Below are 21,581 nucleotides of genomic sequence, written 5' to 3'. Positions count from 1 at the left end.
TGGCATCTGCAATTTCTCATATCTTCAAAGTTTCTGTGAGAACTCCATTCATCTATCCACCCATCCAGCCCCGGCCATTCCCCCATCCATCCACCAACCCAGCTACTGTCCATTTCCCCATCCATCCACCCATCCAGCCCCCGTCCATTTCCCCATCCATCCACCCGTCCAGCCCCTGTCCTTTCTCCCATCCATCCACCCGTCCAGCCCCTGTCCTTTCTCCCATCCATCCACCTATCCAGCCCGTCCATTCTCCCATCCATCCACCCATTCAGCCCCTGTCCATTCTCCCATCCATTCACCTATTCAGCCCCTGTCCATTCTCCCATCCAGCCCGTCCATCCACCCATCCAACTACTATCCTTTCTGTCATCCAGCCATTCCCCATCCATCCATCCTATCCCCATCTATTCATCCATCCAGCCCCTGTCCATTTTCCCATCCATCCCTTGTCCATTCTCCCATCCATCCATCCCCTGTCCATTCTCCCATCCATCCATCCCCTGTTCATTCTCCCTTCCAGCCACCCATTCTGCCCCTGTCCATTCTCCCATCCATCCATCCATCTCCTCACCAATTCTCTTTCCTTCTTTTGATGCACCCTAAACCTAACTCTTTGAACATTGGCCTGAATAGATCCTTGTTTTGGTGACTTTAATTGGTGCAGGTCACTCCCAATAATGAGGCACTCAGCTACTCAGCAGCGTAGGTAGAATATGCAGCATGAAGAAATCATGTTAACTAATGGGCATCACAGCATTAACTTTGGGCCTGTGCTCACTGAAGTTTAGAAGAATGAGGGGGATCTCATTGAAACCTATCAAATATGAAAGGCCTAGATAGATAGAGAGGATTTTCTTATGGTAGGGGAATCTAGGACCAGAGGGCACAGCCTCAGAATACAAGGATGTCCCTTTAGGTTAGAGATTTACCCAGAGGGTGGTGAATCTGTGGAATTCATTGCCACAGACAGCTGTGCAGGTCAAGTAATTGGGAATATTTAAAGTGGAGGTTGATAGATTCTTGATTACTAGGGGCGCCAAAGGTCATGCGGGAAAAGGCAGGAGTGTGCCTGAAATTGTAGTGTGTGAAGGAAGAGAAGTGAGTGCAGTTACTATTGCAAGAGAGAAAGTGCTCAAAAAGCTGAAAGACCTAAAGGTACATAAGTCACCAGGACCAGATGAACTACACCCTAGGGTTCTGAAAGAGGTATCATTAGAGACTGTAGTGGCATTAGAAATGATCTTTCAAATATTATTAGACTCTGGCATAGTGCCAGAGGACTGGAAAATTGAAAAAGTCACCCCACTCTTTAAGAAAGGAGGAAGGCAGCAGAAAGGAACTTATAGACCAGTTAGTCTGACTTCAGTGGTTGGGAAGACGTTAGAGTAAATTGTTAAGGATGAGGTGATGGAGTACTTTTTGACACGGGACAAGGTAGTACAAAGTCAGCATGGTTTCCTTCAGAGAAAATCCTGCCTGACATACCTGGTGGAATTCTTTGAGGAGATTACAAGTAGGATAGATAAAGGGGATGCAGTGGATGTTGTATATATGGACTTTCAGAAGGCCTTTGACAAGGTGCCACACATGAGGATGCTTACCAAGTTAAGAGCCCATGGTATTACAGGAAAGTTACTAACATGATTAGAGCATTGGCTGATTGGTAGGCAGTGAGTGGGAATAAAAGGATCCTTTTCTGGTTGGCTGCCAGTGACCAGTGGTGTTCCACAGGGATCAGTGTTGGGACCACTTCTTTTTATGCTGTATATTAATGATTGAGATCATAGAATACATGGCTTTGTTGCCAAGTTTGCAGATGATACAAAGATTAGTGTAGTGGTAGGCAGTGTTGAGAAAACAGGTAGGATGCAGAAGGACTTAGACAGATTAGGAGAATGGGCAAGAAAGTGGCAAATGAAATACAACATTGGAAAATACTTTGGTAGTAGAAATAAATGAGTGGACTATTTTCTAAACTGGGAGAAAATCCAGGAATCTGAGATGCAGTGGGACTTGGGAGTCCTTTTGCAGAACACCCTGAAGGTTAACTTGCAGGTTGAGTCAGTGGTGAGGAAGGCAATTGCCATGTTAGCATTCATTTCAAGAGATCTAGAATACAAGAGCAGGGATGTGATGCTGAAGCTTTATAAGGCACTGGTGAGGCCTCACCTTAAGTATTATGAACAATTTTGGGCCCTTCATCTTAGAAAAGATGTGCTGGCATTGGAGAGGGTTTAGAGGAGGTTCACGAGGATGATTCCAGGAATGAAAGGGTTATCATATGAGGAATGTTTGATGGCTCTGGGTCTGTACTCGCTGGAATTCAGAAGGATAAGCGGGGGATCTCATTGAAACCTTTCAAATGTTGAAAGGCCTGGACAGAGTAGAGGTGGAAAGGATGTTTTCCATGGTGGGAGAGTCCAGGACAAGAGTGCACAGCCTCAGGGTACGGTTTGAGGAGAAGAAAAAAAGGATCAGCCATGATTGAATGACAGAGCAGACTCAGTGGGCCAGATGGCCTAATTCTGCTCCTATGTCTTATGGTATGACGTTGAGAGGGATAATAAATCAGCCATGATAGAATGGTGGAGAAGACTCGATGAATTGAATGGGCTAATCCTGCTGCTATACCTTATGGTCTTATTAACATAGTGCCTTCTCAAGACAAAGGAGGTGCAGGTTCATCCCATATCCTGATCAAAATCCTAGCTTCGGGGCCTGCTGAATTCAGCGCCCTGTGATTCAGTCAGAGCTATCAGGGGCATAAAGGTACTTACCTATTTATTTTTTACAACTCCTAGATTTTGTATGAATGATACTTGCTCAGTTTTTACTTTAATTGACAAACATTACAGCAGAAGTCTTGGGAATGCTTTTTCCCCAATGTAATTCCCTATCCCTGTTTTTATGTATGCCCCATCCACTTTAACCCTAGCAGATCTTGAACCAATACACCATTTTGAATGAGTTACCACAAGTAAAATTCAGCCAGACTCATTAGTAAAGGTCAGGTGCCCAGTACCAGTTGTTAAGTTGAAGAACGTTTCGCATTTCCATGTATGTAGTGTTGATTATTAGGCAGAATGCAAAAGATGCATTCATTATAAGGCACCAGTAAATATCAGCTATTGTTCCACTCATGCAGTTTCTTTTCATAACATAATAAATTAAAACACTTTGATTTACTTAGGAATTACAGGAGGAAGAAGATTAAAAGTGATGTGCAGAAGATGGATAGTGATTTGCACCTACTAGAGTTAATTAGGCTATCTTATCTCATACAAGCAGACATGCTCTTTCCTGATTTCATTGTGCACAGAGGGACCTAATCATATTCTGAAAGACCAAATGCCATACAAATTGTAAGGCATTTACAAGTAAACCTAAGAGTGTTTGGATGTTTTACCTTCACATGAAAGCAAATGTGCATTTGTTATAATTTTATGTTTTTAGGGAGGTGTACTTTAATGTTCATCAGTGTGGAGGATTTCAGTATGGGATGAGTGAAACTCTTCCTTCAGCCTGTCAGTTCTGGGCTACTCTGTAGATTATGGGGTGATGGTGGGGAGGAGTTTGTTCTATTTTTTTGAATTTACATATGCTGCAATGATAATTTATCTGTATCTACTGCGTATTTGTGACTTGAGCCGTTTTGTGCTGTGGAGGATCTACAAAAGCTAAGTGTATATTGGCGAAGCTGAAATCAAGTTGTAGACGTAAGAGATTGTGCAGTTGCCGGAAATCCAGAGGAACACACACAAACTGTTGGAGGAACTCAGCAGGTCAGGCAGTATCTATGCAAAGGAATTAAAGATGTTCATTTGAATAATTCTAATGATGTTGAAATGAATGAAGGGAGGAAGGCTACCATTAAATTATACATTATTCACTGAACTTTAGTATGATACCAAATTCTTCAATTTTATTACCATACATAAGGGGTTTAAAAAAAGGATTTCATTCCTAAACAATCACATACTGGTTAAACTTCCTTTAACCTGTTACAATGAACTGATGTTTAGGATTCATGTCTGAGGGAGGAAACAAGCCATTCAATTTAAATGCATTTAACTTTTCAGAATTATTTAAATGTATTTGATTAACAATATTTATTTTGCATTCATCAGATGAATGGGTGTCCTATTGAGCATTAAATCTCCTTAGTCTGATCAATTCTTGAATGCATTTAGATGCCTTTTCAAACTTAAGTCAGTACAAGGACTTTGAAGAGAAATAATCACATCAAATGGTAGAAAAAAGGAAAGCCAGCTTATAGAATATTAAGAGAGATACAGTTGGGAACAGCCATAATACTTTTTTTTCCTATTGCACAAGGAGCTACATATGTGTACTATCTACAAAAAGATGTTTGTTAAATTAAATGGTGGACGTTGCATGATGGCAAAGCTTTCAAAAATTTCAGGTTCAAGGTTATTGTATGGGTAGTCATACCCAGGATATCAATACCTTGAAAGTTAGCTATTTTGCAGCAGTAGAAAAGTAATTTTACAAATATAAATTACTTAAACGTAAATTAATATATGCATAACTTGCAAAAAAATGAATAATTTAGAGAAAATAGATCATTTTTAGAATGATCAGGTAATTGACAGGGAACTGGTACAGAAAGGAGAATGGGGAAGATTATCCATGATAATATTAAGTGGCAGGGCAGACTCGAGTGCCTGAGTGGCCTACACCTACTCATATTTTCTTTTGCTCTTGACTGGTTAGGATCGTGTGCCTTGCAACCATTTCTCTCAGGCCCCAACAACCACTACCATTATCTCCACATATTCTTCTTTGCCCTCAAACCTCCAGCAGCCCCTGCCCCAACTACCAACCCAATATCCTCTCTCATGCTCCACCCAATTCCTGATTCCATCTCCCTTCCCCTGACTTTTCCCTTCTGGATACACCACCAACACCCTCAACCCTCTCCTTCCACCCTTTATGACCATCTTTTTTCTATTGATTTCACAATAGCTGAGCAAGCAAAGGGAGCGATTTTAGCACATTATAACTTGCAAATTGAAATACCTCTTGAACTGGAGGTTATGGAGAATTATGTGTAAACATTTGTTCACCATTCTACTCAATCTACAATCTACTCAATCATTTTCTAGGTCCATGTTCCTGAGCTTGTAAACCCACTTCCCTAATGATTCAGGAACAGCCTCTTCCCTTCTGACATCAGATTTCTGAACAGTACATGAAAACTATCTCATTATTTTCTCTTTTTTGCACTATAATGTTTTATGTATTTTTATTGTAATTAATAGTAATCTTTATGTATTGCACTGTACTGCTGCTACAAAAGAATGAATTTCACAACAGATGTTGGTGATAATAAACCTGATTCTGAATTCTGAATTCTTCTGCCCAATGGAAGACGGAGGAGAGAGATTATGGTCTTTTAATGCAGCTGAGGATTTTTCATCACCGTAAGTATGTTTTGTTCAGTTGTAATTAGTAATGAAGGGACAGCAAAATCTCCATTGTATTTCCAAAAAAAAACAGTGGACCACATTGACATACTAATTTATTAGCATCTTGGAGATAAGGGATCAAAACAATAAGAGTATCAGGTTATGCTACTTCTCACTGAAAAATTGCCCCTGAGTATAATGGTTATTTTGAATCCAGTAATATTTGACAAAGTGTGTAAGATGTGAGGCTGAAGAGCTGTCAGAATTTCATGAATAAAAATAAAATCTTTTCTCTTCTAGTCAGAGGATAGTCAAAAGGGACCCATAAAGATCTAATTGTGGCAGGGAATTCTCCTTACTGATCTGCCCCTTGTGACAAGATGCAGTATTTATTTCTATGACTAAGGCCAGTTTTCTAACAATAATTATTTCTGCAGAGACTATACATATTACCAGACTGTTTGACCAGACTGCTGCTGATTTGTCTCCTTTTGTCAGTGTTAAAGTGATTGTGTTCTGGGAGTGGGAAGATTACTGCAATAATCCATATTACTCTGGTGTTTAATTTGTGATGCTGCCAAATTAGTGAGGATTAATCTTTGTAAGGAGTTATGCAGTTTCTCATTAAGATAAGATAGGAAGCATTTCAGTGGCAGGGAGATGGGGACCAACAGGATTTGAGTTTTATATAATTTGTTCTATTTGCTGGAATGTGTGTGTCACTGACAAGGTCAACAATTATTACCCATTTGTAACTGACCTTGTGAATGGTAAACTGTATTCCTTAACTATTGTATTCTTTGAGAAGAAGGTGCTGCCACTGTCGTTTAAGTAGGGAGTTCCATTAGCTAGACAAAGTGATATAAAGAAATGAAGACTACATCATTCAAAGTCAGGGCAATCTCTGGCTTGGGTGCGAGCTTGGCAAATTCCTAAAAATGTATTTTGTATTCACTGGGAATAGTAATTGTGGTAAAAGCAGTGCCTCAGGAAGGTGGTACCCTCACTAAAGACCTTCACCATCCAGGACATGTTCTCTTTGTATTACCACCATTGAGTATTGGCGGGGTGGGATTGGATACAGGAACCTGAAGACTCAGGATTTTAAGAAAAGTTTCTTCTGTACCAACAGACTTCTGACCAGTTTGCGATCCAAAAAACACTACATTATTATTCGTCTTTTGCACTATTTATACACCTATGTAACTTATAGTAATTTTTGTATCTTGCACTACCGCAAAACAACAAATTTCATGACATCTGTAAGTCAGTAACAATAAACCTGACTCTGATTCTAGTACAATTGTAATTACAATGCACTAGTGGTATGAGAAGCATGTGTTTAATATGACAAAGAGGGCACCAACCAATTGGGATGCTTTCCCTGGATGGTGCTGAGCTCCTTTAGGTTTGCTAAAACTGCAATTAACAAGACAAAGGGGGAGAATTCTATCATGCTCCTGACTTGCCTTTGAAAATGGTAGAAAAGGTTTACAGAGTTGATTGACAACTCATTCAGTGCTATAAAGGTGAACTCTCACCCATTCTCATTGCAATGGCATTCATCTGTCTAATCTAATTAAGTTTTTGGTCACTGGCAACGTCAATGGTGGTGGAACTATGACTAAATTTAAACACTTTCAGCATTATTTATTGTTCTCATTTTGATACTTTGACTTTCACTATCCTAATGCGTTAATCCAACTGGCTCAGAAAATGGAACAAATGTGGCGAGTGATTGAAAGTGGTCTATTCCCTAGTGAGGCATGATAATAACCAATTCAGAGTCATTTTCTGTAACTCTCGAAAATTAACTCAGCATTTCCCTTCAGCTGTGGTGACAAATATCAGCCGCAATTTCCAGACGAGAATGAAATGGAGCATAGTTGATCAGTTTCAGAACAACCATTTTTCATTGAGATTCACCCCTGCTTACTCACACTAATTCTTCCCCTTCCACCCCGTACCGTTCTACCATGCTACATTAATCCCTGCACAGAAACCTCAACCCTAATCCCTCTGATCCTCAACTCCCTAATCAATCTTAAACAACCTGATCACCCATCACTGTCTCGCCAGTAAACTCGATCTCTCCAATGACTGAACCCTTTCGATGCCAGCTCCTCTTATGACACAACTATGCAAACTTTCCATTTCCATTATGAACTAACTCACTGACTATCCCAACATTTTGACCTATATGTCCACTAACTCCCTGACCTTCCAAGCTCCCTAGTGGCATCTCCACTGGCCTCCAAAGACCCGAAGCACTCCGCTAGTCCATGGTCAGTCTGTGACCACCAGTTATCTCACTCCTCAATGCTCCTCCCTCCCAGACCTGAACAAAGTTGGGCACACTGTGTTTTCATTTGCTCTCTCCAAGATACAAGCATATCTGGCATGATTACACATTGCAGCTATAAAAATATTGTGAGGCAGCACGAAGGTCAGTGTCCAGGGTTACTGAAGTTGTGTGCAGATGCAGTAGGGATGAACTATTCTGAAGTTGTAAGGGTGCAACATTATCTTTTAGCTTTGGGTAGGGGGAAGTGGTTGAGTGATTCTGTGCCTTTGCCTATCTGTTTTGTCCTTGGCTTCTTAACTGGTAACTTGGAGAGTGTATCTGCCTCAATTTATAAGCCTCCAGATAGATGCTTCAGCATGCTGTCTAATGCTCCTTTGGCTGGACCTGAGTCTGTGAAAATCTGCACGTCCACTAGGGATGTCGAAGTCCAGTGCCTGCAGGCCTGAGTGCACAGGAAGCTGGGGGCTGGAGGCCTGTCCTGGGTTTAAAGGACTCTGTATGTGCTGAGGTGTGAAGGGCGAATGGTACTAAATTTTGCTGCTTCTTGTGTTCCCTGTGGTTCTGCTAAGCATGTTGGGCATGCTATGTTAGTGCTGAAATGTGTGGTGACACTTCCGGGCTGCCCCCAGGACACCCTGCCTTGTGTTGGTTGTTAACACAAATGACACATTTCCCTGTATATTTTGATGTACAGATGACAAATAAACTTGAATTTTAATCTTGAATCTAATACCACAACTCTTACACTCTACACTTCTTGCTTGTCTGTGGCTCACTGATATTTTGCTGAAGCACTTATTTACTGAGTGGCTTATACTTTACAACAGAAGGAATCCTGTCTGTACCTTACAGAACAAAGGTAGATTTTGAGTGATAGGAGAAGGCTGTGATTTAATATTAGAGATTCTGCAGATGCTGGAAATCTAGAGCAACACACACAATTCTGGAGGAACTCAGCAGGTCAGGCAGCATCTACAATATGGATGGGAACAAACAGTTGAAGTTTTGGGCTAAGACAGTCCTGATGAACGGTCTTGGCCTGAAATGTCAACTGATTTTTTCCCCTCCATAGATGCTGCCTAACTGGCAGAGTTCATCCAGTATTTTGAAGGTTGTGAATAGTTGGAAAGATGTCTGTTACTGAACATACCATGAACTTCCCCCACACCTAATTTTCTTTACAGCCTGCAAGAAGGCAACAAATTTCAATAATAATGCAATAGCTTGGATCTAGGATCTGGAAAAGTAGCTCATCCCACTGGAGCATCATTTCATGGCAAAAATGAAGTGGGGCAGTTTGATGAGTACCTATATTGTTATTGTTTGACTGGCAGGACTATAACACCAGACCTGAAAATTCACAAAGTTTAGTCAAAGATTCAAGTGATTCATTGATCCAGAATTCAAGATGCAAGATTACTAAATGTCATTTCCACTACAGAAACGTAAAGGAGAACAAATTAATTGTTACTCCAGATCTGATGTAGCACAATAAGATAAAGAACACAATAATAATAAAAAACAATGAATAAGATGGCTTATACACATAGATTGATTGCATGTCCATAAAATGATGCTAAACATAGGAGTGTCTGCACATAAGATGACTGACAGGAAATTGTAAAAGTAGTGATAGTGGATTAGTGGGTGGAGATGCTCATCAACCTTACTGCTTGGGCAAAGTAACTGTTTTTGAGTCTGGTGGTTCTGATGCGGATGCTATATTGCCTCCTCCCCAAAGGGTGTGAGACAAGCAGTCCATAAGCAGAGTGGGTGGGATCCTTTATGATGTTATTGACCTTTTTCTGACATCTTTTTGTATGTATGCCTTGATGCCGGGTAGGGTGGTGTTAGTGATAGATTGGGCAGTTTTGACTACCCGTTGTAGACCCTTCATGTCCACTGCAATGCACTTTCAAATGGCTGAAGCTTCAACTTTTCTAGTGAGGAGTAAAATTAATCCACAAACCATACTCCTTCTCCAATTCAGGCTGAGGCTCTGACTGACATGTGTCCACGTACTGTAAATGGACACAGGCATTTTGAGGCCGTGAATACTTTAATTACTTTTACACTGCCCACCTTCATTCTCACCTTACAACCTAAAGGTAGACTCGGAATCAGGATGAGGTTTGCAGATCTGACTAAAAAGCAGGATGTTTGCATTACAAAAGTGCATCTCCTCAGTAGGAGTTGAATCATAAATACACATGATGGGTCATAACATTGATCAGCAGTGAGATTCAGTAGAAGGAGTAATACACCTATAACAACAGTATACCACAGACAAGGGCAGCAAACCTTATTCTGAGCAGTACTTGGAGATTTCATTTCTAGAATTCTCCTCTCCACAAGCAGTCTGATAAACCACGAAACATGCTTCCGACTTTCCAGAACCCTTTTGTTCCCAGTATTTGAGAGTTGCAGCTACAAATGTTGTCATTGGGATTTGGAGGGTGGAATGATTCGGCCTGCTAATGAAATCTCTACTGCATGCAAAATGCAGAATGCTGTTTTCAAGGGCTCATTAAGCTTTACTCACAATCAATTTCCAGGACAGTACATGCATCTTTCACAAAAGATGAAAACGCTCAGTTTCCTCTAATGTGATAAAAATGCACCGCCTGCTGCCATGTGCCTGAGATCGGTTATTGCTGAGATTGAGGAATGGTCCTGGTTGCAACCGTTCCAGTATAACTGTCAGTACCTCAAGTTGAACTTTGTCTTTTTGTGTGCTACCCCCTAGCCGTCATTCTGTGCTTTTCTATTACCTTGTACTCATTTGTTTTCTTGCCTCATGTTCTCCTGTCCCCACTCCTGCTCTACTCTGGCTCCTGTATTACCTGTTTCTCATTATTACCAGTCTTGCTGCCACTTGTGTCTCATTGTGCTCCACCTATCATCTGCCTCTCTGTTTATTGCTCAGTGTATTTCAGTCCTGTGTTTTCACCTGTTTGGTACCAGATTGTGCCAGTGAGTTTTCCTGAGCCTTTCCAGTATTTGTATCTGAACTCTGCCTGTCTGAATATTGACTCGGCCTTTTTCCTGATTCTGGTTTTTTCTGGAACTTTTGATCTCCACCTGAATTTTGATGCTGACTTTGTGGCCTCTCTGAACTTGCTACTCAGGAAATATCACAGTGTGCACAGTACTTGGTCTGTGATTAGGTCTTTGCTTCAACGTCCGGACAATAACTCACTGGCTAAGAATGGAGACCGAATCAGCTCTGACATCTCCCACTTGTGGCAATGGCTCAACGATGTCTAAGATTTCCAAATACAAATAGGCAAATGACCTAACAATTTTCCTCATCTGCCTTAGAAATAGTATATCCTCATAGCCTAATTTTCCATCATGTGGTAGGTACATGCAGTCTCTGTACCTTAGTCACTATACTGTACAATGATTCTTATGTTTGAAAACTTTGAATTAATTATTGTGCTCACTTTGGACATAAGATTAAATAGCGTAACTGGATACTTAATACATGTATTAGAGAGTCCATAAAGTTGTTTTATATGAACCAAGCAACAGAAGAAAGTTTCAAGCCTGCTCCACAGTCCACTCAGATCATCAGTAGTTATCTACCTTAGCATCATTTGCTCACGATATCCCTTAACGTTTATGAATAAATTGTTCTCTACACATGCCCTTTAGAGTTATAGAGGTGTACAGCACAGAAACAGGCACTTCAACCCATCTATTTCTTCCAAAATTCTCTTAAATGTTGAAAACAAACCCACATCCACCAATTCCACTGCCAGTTCATTTCACTCGCTCACACCTGATTGAAGTAGTTCCCCTGTTTAAACATTTCATCTTTCACCCTTAACCTATGACCTCTAGTTTTAGTCTCACCCAACCTCAGTAAAAACAAAGCCTGCTTGCATTTACTGTTTCTATATTCTTCATAATTTTGTATATCACTATCAAACCTCTCCTCATTCTCCTTTGCTCCAGGGAATAAATTTCTAACCTATTATTCAAACTTTCCCTATAATTCAGGTTTTCTAATGTAGAAAATTCCAAAGTTCACCACCCACTCTTCATCTCATCTTGACACTGCTTACCCTTATTTCTGGAACTGTGCTCCTTGACCTGTGACTGTGACCCCCGGTTCTTGACTCCTCAGCCTAGGCAAGCTGCACCTAGCTGGTCAAGGCCTTTGAAAAATGTTTAAGTTTCATTAAAGTCTGCACTTGTTCTAAACTCTCAAGAATGCAGGTCTAGTTTACTGAGTCTTTCATTGGACGATAATCTTGCCATCATGGAAACAGTCCAGTGAAGTTTCACTCCCTTTATGGCAAAATGATTCCCTTTATAGACACTAATCGAAGGGTAGTCTCGCCAAGCCTCCACACTTCAGAAAATCTGTGAAAACAACTAAGACTGCAGATCCGGAATCTGAAGGAAAAACAGAAAAGTTGGAAGAATTTAGCCAGTCATTCAGCATTTGTGGAAAGAGAAGCCAGTTAGTGTTATGGGTTAGGGATACTGATGCACCATCAATAACTCTCGGAGACAGGAAGTGAATGATAGGCTCTAATTAGCAGCAAAAGAGACTGAGGGAGGAGTAGTGCCCCAATCGCCTTTATACAGGGGTCTGTGGGAGGAGCCACAGGAGCAGTCAGCAGAGGGGCGTGTCCAGACAGGTATACACAGCTTACCACAGATACTTAGAACTGATGTAAAAATGAAAGGGTTACAGTTTTTAAAGCAGATCTGGGTGTGGGAGGAGGAGTGAGGTACAAATCAAAAGACTATACAGGGATAGGTTAAGACCAATTAAGTGATAAGGAGCAAGATAAATGAACATTAGCGAGACATCTTATGGGAATGGGGTGAAAATGAACAAGAGCATGATAATGGCAAACAATGAGGGAGTATTAAAGTTAAAAAATTACTCAATGTCCATTCCGGAACAATCCAATGTTTCCAGGCAAAAAAAAAGATGTTGTTCTTCTTGTTTATGTTGGCTCTCACTACGGCAGTGGAAGAGGCTGCAGGAAGACAGGTCGGAATAGGAGTGTGACTGAGAATTCAAGTGCCATGTAACAGGTAATAAGACCATAAGGCAGAAGCACTCCTTGGGATTGGGTCCAGGTGCTTTGCAAAGCATTTACCTGATCTGCTTTGCTTTGCTTTCTCCAATGCAGAAGAGGCCAAGATGCGAACAAATAAAGCAGACTAGATTGGAAGAAGTTCAAATAGATTGCTCCTTCATCTGGAATGACCATTTAGGGCCTTGGTCTTGAGTAAGACTTGCTTAGTTCTATGTTTAAACCCTCTTGTAATAAAGCCTATCAAACCACTTATTTTTCCATTATGCCTGCATCTTGACTTTCAGTGACTTGTACTAATTAAGTATACCACGGTCCCTTTGAACATTGGCACTTCCCAATCTCTCATTTCTTAATATTCTGTTTGTCTGTCATTTACACCATTGTAGTTGGTCTCACATTTTTCTACATTATATTTCATTTCCAAACATTTGTATCATATTCTAACCTACATGCTCCAAAAGCTTCTTTACATCCATACTCACATTCCTCTTCCATACTCTTAATCTGGTACAGCTATTTAATTGATATAGGTTGTGATTAGGTGGGGCCCATGCACTGATCCCTGTGATATCCCAGTAGGCAGCGCCTGTCCATCTGAGAGCAACCCACTTATTCATCCTCTTTGCACTCTATCTGATAACCATTCCATGTCAGTTTATTATCCCAATTTCTATGTGCTATGATCTTGTTGAGCTACGTGGAATCTTACTGAAAGCCTTCCAAGAATCCAACCACGGATCTCCTTCAGCAAATAAGGGGGTTCCCAGACAGCTCTTTGTTATAGGACCATAAGACATAGGAGCAGAATTAGGCCATTTGGCCTATTGGATCTGCTCTGCCATTTCATCATGGCTGATCCATTTTTCCTCTCAGTCCCAATCTCCTGCCTTAAATATACGTATAGACTTGGCTTCCATAGCCACCTGCGGCAATGAGTTCCACAGATTCACCACTCTCTGGCTAAAGAAATTCCTCTTCATCTCTGTTGTAAGATGCAAAAGTTCACAGGGTGAGAGGCACAGAAGAAACTTCACTTTTGTGGAAGATTACATTTGCTGTGGATAAGCACAAGGAAGACAGAAGCCAATCTCCTCCCTTTAGAGATGCAGTAACTCTAAAGCAAACCACATTGATTTAGACCAGCTGAAACGTACAAGCTGAAACTTGCAACTCATTGATCCAATGGATCATTTCTTTCCAGATGGAAGAACACGGATGCTCAAGTGTTGCTTTTCCAGTGTAGGTACCTTGTTTATTTAACTGAATCCTTTCCACTAACCTGTTCAAAAAGGCTGTTAAATGTTACTGGTGTCATAGAGCTGGGCTTATACTACAGTCACCAAATGAGTTTCCATACCTTTTCTTGTAGCAAATAAAACCTTGGTTAGGTGATAAATTCATCTAAATAAAATCATTTGTTTTTGTAAACATTCATTAATTTTGCTAACTGGAAGAGAACTGTATAGCAGATTAGTCTAAGACGCTTCCCTAAATCCATGCTGATGCTGCTCAACCCTATTATTCTTCATAAGGCATTCATTATAGATTCTAACAGTTTACCAATAATCTGAATTGAGCCACCCCAGCTATTTTGGGTCAGAATTCCAAAGATTAACCAATGCTTAGGTTTGGTTTGAATCGACATCTACTAATTAAATATATACCTGAGTACCCAAAATGGCAAGTAACTAATCCACAAAGGACATTAATTTCTTTTTTGTAGATACTAATATTGACTTTGAAGTCATTTGCTCTTTCAATAATGATGTAAATTAGTTGCAGAAAGCCAGTGGGTTACCTATTAGTTATAAGCCAAAAGATTTTAGTCTTTTCTTTTCCAAAAGATTGGAATAGCAGAATTTGTTTGTATTGATCTGTGGGTTTGTCTCTCGCATTCTTAATTACTTCAGTTATGATAGCAAAGATAGCAACTACTGCTACTGCTGCCATAAAGTTTGCATCTCTATTGACTCCAGGGATAGTATTGAGAGAGTAGTTGACTCAGCCCAATAAATTACAAGCTCATTCCCTCACACTAATGGTAGGTATTGCCTCAAGGCAACAGTTATCATTAAAAAAAGATATCCTGCAAATGCTGGAAATCCAGAGCAACAAAAATTGCTTGAGGAGCTCAGCAAGTTAGACAACATCAATGGAAAGGAATAAACAATCGATGTTTCAGTCTGAAATCCTTCTTCAGGACTGGAAAGGAAGGGGAAGAAACCAGAAAGGTGGGGGAGGGGATATGATAGGTGGAAAAGGTAAAAGGGTTGAAGAAGAAGGAATCTGTTAGGAGAGGAGAGTGGACTATGGGGGAAAGGGAAGGAGAAGGCACCAGGAGGAGGTGATAGACAGATGAGGAAATGGGAAGAGGTAGGGGAAGTTAAAAATCAATGTTCGTGCCATCAAGTTGGAGGCTACCCAGACAGAATATTAAATGTTTCTCTTCCAACCTGACAGAGGCCTCATCATGGCAGTAGAGGAGGCCATGGGCTGACATATCCAGATGGGAATGGGGTTTGGAATTAGTACGGTTGGCCACCAGAATATCCTGCTCTTTGCAGTTCTATCATCAAAGATGTCAGTATAGAAAAAACAAAATGACTACTTTGGTCACCTTGCACTACGATGGATCCTTTTTTGTTTGTTCTACTTGTGTTCTTTCTTGTAAAAATGATCTATAATTTATGCATAATTAACATTTTTCTTGTGATTGTTGTGTGTCTGGGTGCTATATGCATGTGATAATGCAGCAAGTAATTTTTCCATTGTACCGTTCATACTTTTACTTTTGCACATGAGAATAAAGTTGACTTTGCATGTTGAGCTCATGCACTGTGAACACATGGACACCTCGCAACTACATCAGACGGTGAGCACCACCTCACAAACTACACAGCCTGCCATTTGACAGGTACCTCTTGCCCCACTTGTGGAAGAGTCTGTGGTTTTGACCTCGTCATCCGAATACCCCAAACCAGAATTGAAGCAAGTAATCTTTGATTCTGAGGAACTGTTCATGAAGTCGAAGAAGTTAACTGTCCATAACTGAATATTACATTTGGATTGTTGGAAAAGACAAAAATAGATTAAAAGCCTAAAAGTTGATTTTATGATGATGGTAGTTTAAAATAGTTGCTTGAAAATTGATAAACAGCCTGCAAAAATCTTCATAAACACACTATTTTCAATGAATCCTAGGGCAGTAGCAGGTGAGTAAACCTTTTTTTTACTTTATGCTTTGATTTGGATCATTTTGATAACAAACATCGTCAACTCCTCTTAAATTCATATTGGTAGTAACCTGCAATAGTATACATGCATGAAAAAAAATCTTTTGCACCATTTTGTTTGGATATATTGACAAGAACAGCTGGACAACTGTGCAGAATCAAACACAGTTAACTGTGCATTGGAAGAACTACTAACAAAGTTTATCATAGAAGTAACAACTTGCAGCTTTTTGTAGGGATTAGCATTTGAGGAAGATTTTGTGTGAATACTGGTTTATCTGGATCAGGTAGCAATTCAGTAAGCCTAAAATTTGGATCAAATCAGACACAAGTCAGAAATTCTATTTGCTTTTCATAGAAACCAAGAAACGTACTTTTAATAAAAGTTACAGAAAAGATCATTACAGAATTGCTGCGGAGGAAAATAAGTTATCTCACTCACCTGAACTCGCAGCACGGTGGTGAATGTCTTGGCATCTTCAGTCACCCCACCCAAATAGAGAGATTTGGTGAAAACAGGCGGATGATCATTTTCATCTTGTACCTCAATGAAAACCTTTGCTGTGTTTGCTGGAACAGAAATTCTGAAATTGCTGATTTCTGTTTAAAGCTTCTTGATTCATTTCCCCTCCAAAATACATTTTTTTTCAACAGATATGCTGCAATTCAATCAGGGCACATCACTGTATTCATTCACTGTACAGCACATTTCAATACATTCACTTTCAATATGTACATGACACTAATACTTCAAGATAAATCAGAAAACATAAACAAACATAGCAGATCATTTTGAAAGCTAAGTTCAAAAGTACTGGACTCCACATGCATGAAATTGAGGATCATTTTTAGAGCTTATTTCTGAAGATACAAACTCAGTTTTGTTCTTTTGACCTGATCACACACCTTGGTGGCCAATGATTAATTTCTTGAATTTTTTAGTTATTTCAGTGCTAATTATTTTAAATGTGACATGCAAAATTGCATTTAAATTTCTGTTCTTTTTTTTAATCAACTATGCCACTTCTTTGGCATTCTGCATATCAACCTCCTTGTCAATCTGACCAAAATCTGACCAAGCAAACTGTGTAAAATCAGCATAAAGGTAACACAAGAGACAGCAAGTACTGGAATTTGGAGTAACAAACAATCTGCTGGAGGAATTCATTAGGTCAAGCAGATTAGAAGGAGGTAAGAAATTGTTGATATTTTGGATCAAATCCCTGCATCAGATGGCCAGCGTAGAGACAAATGACAAGAAAGGAAACAAGCTAAGTTGTGGACTGAGCGTGGATGACAGGCAGATAGAGCCAGGTAGTGGAACACACACAAAATACTGGAGAAACTGAGCAGGTCAGGCAGCATCTAAGGAGAGGAATTAAGAGGATGTTTTGGGCTGGAACCTTCTTCGGGACATCTGTTAGGTGGGTGAAGTGAGCAGGGTTGGAGTTGGTAGACTGTAGCAGGTGGATGATAGATGGATGCAGACAAAGAGAGTGAGGAAATAGGGAAAAATCAATGGAGTAAGGCAGAGAGAGGAACATGTGAAGATGGGAGACAGCTGTTGGAGGGAAATAAACACAAAATTCATAAAGCTACCAGAACTGGATCTGGATCAGTAAGGGAGGTGAAAATGGGAGCCATTAGTGGAGAAGGTAGCAGATTGTGAGTGGAGGGAAAATTTTGCGTGAAATAAGTGGATGGAGCCAGGAAGGGGAAGAGGCAGAGTTGGGAGAAGGGGGATCTGGGGAGGATGTGAAGGGAGACAAAAAAATAGGAGGTCCAGAGGATAAGGAGTGGGGAGGTAAAAGGAGGGTGAAGAAGAGAAAAAATGCAGAGTGGAGTGGTTGACCTAAAAATGGATAACTGAATACTCATGCCATTGGGTTTTATACTACCCAGGCAGAATATAAGGTGTTAATCCTCCAGTTTGCACTGGGCTTCCTCCTGGCCAGGGATGGACTGCCAATGGGGGAATGGCCTGTAACTGGGAGCTCAGGTAGGCCATTACAGACTGAATGTAGGTGTTCTGCGAAACAGTCACTGAGCCTGCACTTTGGTTTCGCTGAAGTACAGGAGGCCACACCGGGAGCACCAAATGCAGTGGACAAGGTTGAACCTTTGCCTTACCTAGAGGGATTGTTCAGGTCTCTGTATGATGGTGAGGGGGAAGATGTAAGGACAAGTGTTACATCTACTGTGAGGACAGGGGGAAATAGCAGAGGTAAGGGAGGGATGAGTGGACTATGGAATTGTGCAGGGAGTGGTCCCTGCAGAAGGCAGAGAGGGGTAGAGAGGGGAAGGTGTGGCTGATGATGGGATTATGTTATAGCTGGTGGAAGTTATGAAGATGGTATTACCTTGGTAGTTTATCAGGCAATGAAATGTTGCCAGTTTATGGCAAATCACCCCGTTCTCATTGATAGGGAACAACTGGGCTCATAATAGGTTAATATAGGGTAAAAGAAATTGGGAAAGTACAGCACGTAAACAGGATGTCCATACTGACTATGGTGCCAATTTAAACTAACTCCAACTCTCTGCACAACATCTATATCCCTGCATGACCTGCCTCTTCATGTGACTATCTAAAGGCCTCTTCAATGTTGCTATCATATCTATTTACACTACTACCCCTGGGAATTTATTCCAGTTAGACTATTATTAGTTAGACTTGGTTATTATGACCCTATTCACAGTCTTGCTTTGTGGCTGCCTGGAAGCAGATGTGCTTGTGGACACAGGAGATGTGGTGTGTGCTGTATATGGAATTACTGCAAGACGTATCGAACTTTGGAAAACCTGCCTGTATCAGAATCACTAGGATCCTGAAAGTAGCTGGGTGGCCAGGCAGCAAATTACAGATCTTCACCGAGAGCAGAATTTCCCTAAACTTTTTTATGCCATGGATCCCTACCATAAACCCCAGTTGAGTCCAAGGCATAAACAAGGTCATCCCAAGTTGGGAACCTCCGTCAAAGAAAAAGATAGGTGAGTGGTTGGCTCTTTGAGAACTTAACCAAAGCAAACTCAATCCAAATTTCATGATCTGGACCTTATTCGCTTCATCCACAATTCATTGGTGAAGCCACTGATCTACACATCAAACCAACCTGATAGCAGTGGCTTCATGAGGCCATGTTGTCCTTGGGTCAAGGGTCAGCCAAAACTCCTTGTAGCAACAATAGTGGCTACCAATCTGGCAGTGTCCAAGGAGAAATGTTCTGTAGGTTAGTAGGAGTCAGGGAGGTCAGGTTCTGTAGATCATAAGGCTCACAAAGTAAGCAAGAGTTGGATAAGGATGTGAAGAATAAGCAGCCTTACCTTGGCCCAATATGCCAGAATCTCCAGCACTGTACCATAGAGCAGCAACAAAAAAAATCCCCATTATTTATCAGTAATGGGTGAGCTGGAAACTAAATGGCTGGAACAGATGAAGGAGACTGGCAGCTGTATCCTGGCAGGAAAGTCAGGGTTGCTTATTTTTAACTGTACTTAAAACTCAACATCAAGCAGAATGAAGCCTGAACACAAGAGATTCTTCAGGTGCTGAAAATCCAGAAGAACACATACAAAATGCTGGAGGGACTCCCCTTCCCCAAAGTCCTAAATGGGGAATAGTAATTCTGAGTGGGTCTCACTTGCTGCAGTCCAGGCTTCAGGAAGGGACTGCTGAATCTGTGATTGAGAACGGAGCTGGAGAGGTTGGCTGAGGAGAATGTCTTGTCCAGAGTGCCAGAACAGAGTGGATTGAGAATACTGCTCAACATTCAAGGGAGATATCTTGCAAATAAGACTTTTTATGTCAATTTATTTAATGATATAATAATATTCTGCTTTTTAACAGCAAACAGATTAAAATCAATGCATTGCCATTAAAAATATCTTAATTACATGTGTTGATTTTGTTTATTAAATTCTTAATGTTTCTAGAATTACTGAATGCATGGCTTCCTTCATACATTGTGAACAATTTATCAAAGGGCTTTCAGTACCCACACTGTAAAAAATAGTTCCAACACCACAAATTGCAGGGGTGTTTAGAGCAGGACCCTTTAGTTAATACAGAATTATGTTACAAAATTCTAGGAAATAAATGACTTTTAGCATTTAATTGACAGAGAGACATTATAAACGAGCCCACATTCAATTTCCAACATCAAACTGTTATTTAACTCCACTACTCAAATTAGAACATGGCACTAATTACAGCGCTTTAAACAAGCAATGCTAATGGATATCCTTTCAAAATGAAGACTTGCAAAGAAATAGAAATGAAAAAGGTGTTTAAATGATTAACAGATTTTTTTCTTAGTAGTTACTAGGACCCTTTGCACTTGCTTATTCTCCTTTACTCTTCTCTCACATTGAGAAAAAAATATCGTTTCCGGTGACGTCATCATCCAGAATGGCAGCTTAAGTCACTAGCTCCTCTGGAAAAATGCGTATTAAGCCCCGAAAACCCATCAAATATAATATTTTTCAAAAAATATTTGAACTGAAAAAAGGGGTAATCATGGGGAACAGGAATGGAAATAAAAAAAGCAACACTGCGGAGCCTACGTCCGAGAGGAGTGCAGCGAGTGGCTCTCCTCCCGGACCATGTGCTCATCAGGCAGACGCTGGGCCTCGTTCAGGTGAAGCAGCGAATATCTTCAAAATCCTGAAGGAAATAATGGAGTTCCAGAAATATATAAAGCAGCAGCTCTGTGATATTAAGGCAGAGCCCGCCAGCGTCAATCAAAAAATAGCGGTGGCAGAGACTCGAATTGAGAAGGTGGAAGATCGCGTTCAAAACATGGAACGGATACTGAGTAAGACAATAAAAATATTAAATCACCAAGAAAGTAAACTGCTTGATCTGGAGGGAAGATCACGGCGGAAAAATATCAGAATCTACAACGTTCCCGAAGGAGCAGAGGGCTTGTCTATGACGGAGTTTGTCAGAAAGTTACTGTGGGATGCGCTGGAGCTTCCCCAGCAATGGAGCTGGAAGTCAAAAGAGCCCACTGCGTGCTCATCCTGAAACCTACCCAAGATAGAAAGCCATGCTCAATAATAATAAAATTCCTTTGGTACAGCACCAAGGCGGAGATTCTACGAAGGGCCTGGGGTAAGAAGAGAGTGCTTTTAGAGGATAAATTAATATAATTTGACCAAGATTACCCCCCCCCCCCCCGCGGTCCTCCAGAAACACAAAGAATATTCTGAAGTAAAGCCAGTACTAAAGCAAAAAAAATCAGATTTCAAACTCCATACGCTGCTAAACTTCGAGTGTTTTATGATAACGGGATGCGGTTGTACCAGACAGTGGAAGAGGTGACTACAGACATGAAGGCCAGAGGGTTGCCCATCAGCATGACCAAAACAAGGGAAAGCCTGGCTGAGGAATTATCCCGCTCTGCTTGGGAAATTGTGCGAGAGTCGAGAAAGCAGGAGACGGGAGGAGGCTGAGAGAAGTATATCAGGAAGAGACCGGGAGTTTTCCAAAGACAGTCCTCACCCCCTTCAGAAGAGCCATAAGGTTTGGCTAACTTTAAAAATGCTG

The 21,581-nt window shown here is 40.7% G+C and overlaps 1 protein-coding gene across 1 annotated transcript in view; it reads right to left on the bottom strand.

The window, feature by feature from the left end:
* The window catches only part of pcdh15b (protocadherin-related 15b), an 831,732-nt gene that overhangs the window by 98,085 nt on the left and 712,066 nt on the right, over nucleotides 1-21,581 (bottom strand). Inside the window, exon 27 of the mRNA XM_059948101.1 lies at nucleotides 16,476-16,603. Coding sequence (XP_059804084.1) covers nucleotides 16,476-16,603 — 128 coding nt within the window. The remainder of the gene's footprint in view (nucleotides 1-16,475; nucleotides 16,604-21,581) is intronic.

This window comes from Hypanus sabinus, chromosome 22 (assembly GCF_030144855.1).
Source record: "Hypanus sabinus isolate sHypSab1 chromosome 22, sHypSab1.hap1, whole genome shotgun sequence".
Classification (NCBI taxonomy): Eukaryota; Metazoa; Chordata; class Chondrichthyes; order Myliobatiformes; family Dasyatidae; genus Hypanus; species Hypanus sabinus.
Note: the sequence above shows the minus strand (reverse complement) of the source record. Positions and strands in the feature narration are given on the sequence as shown.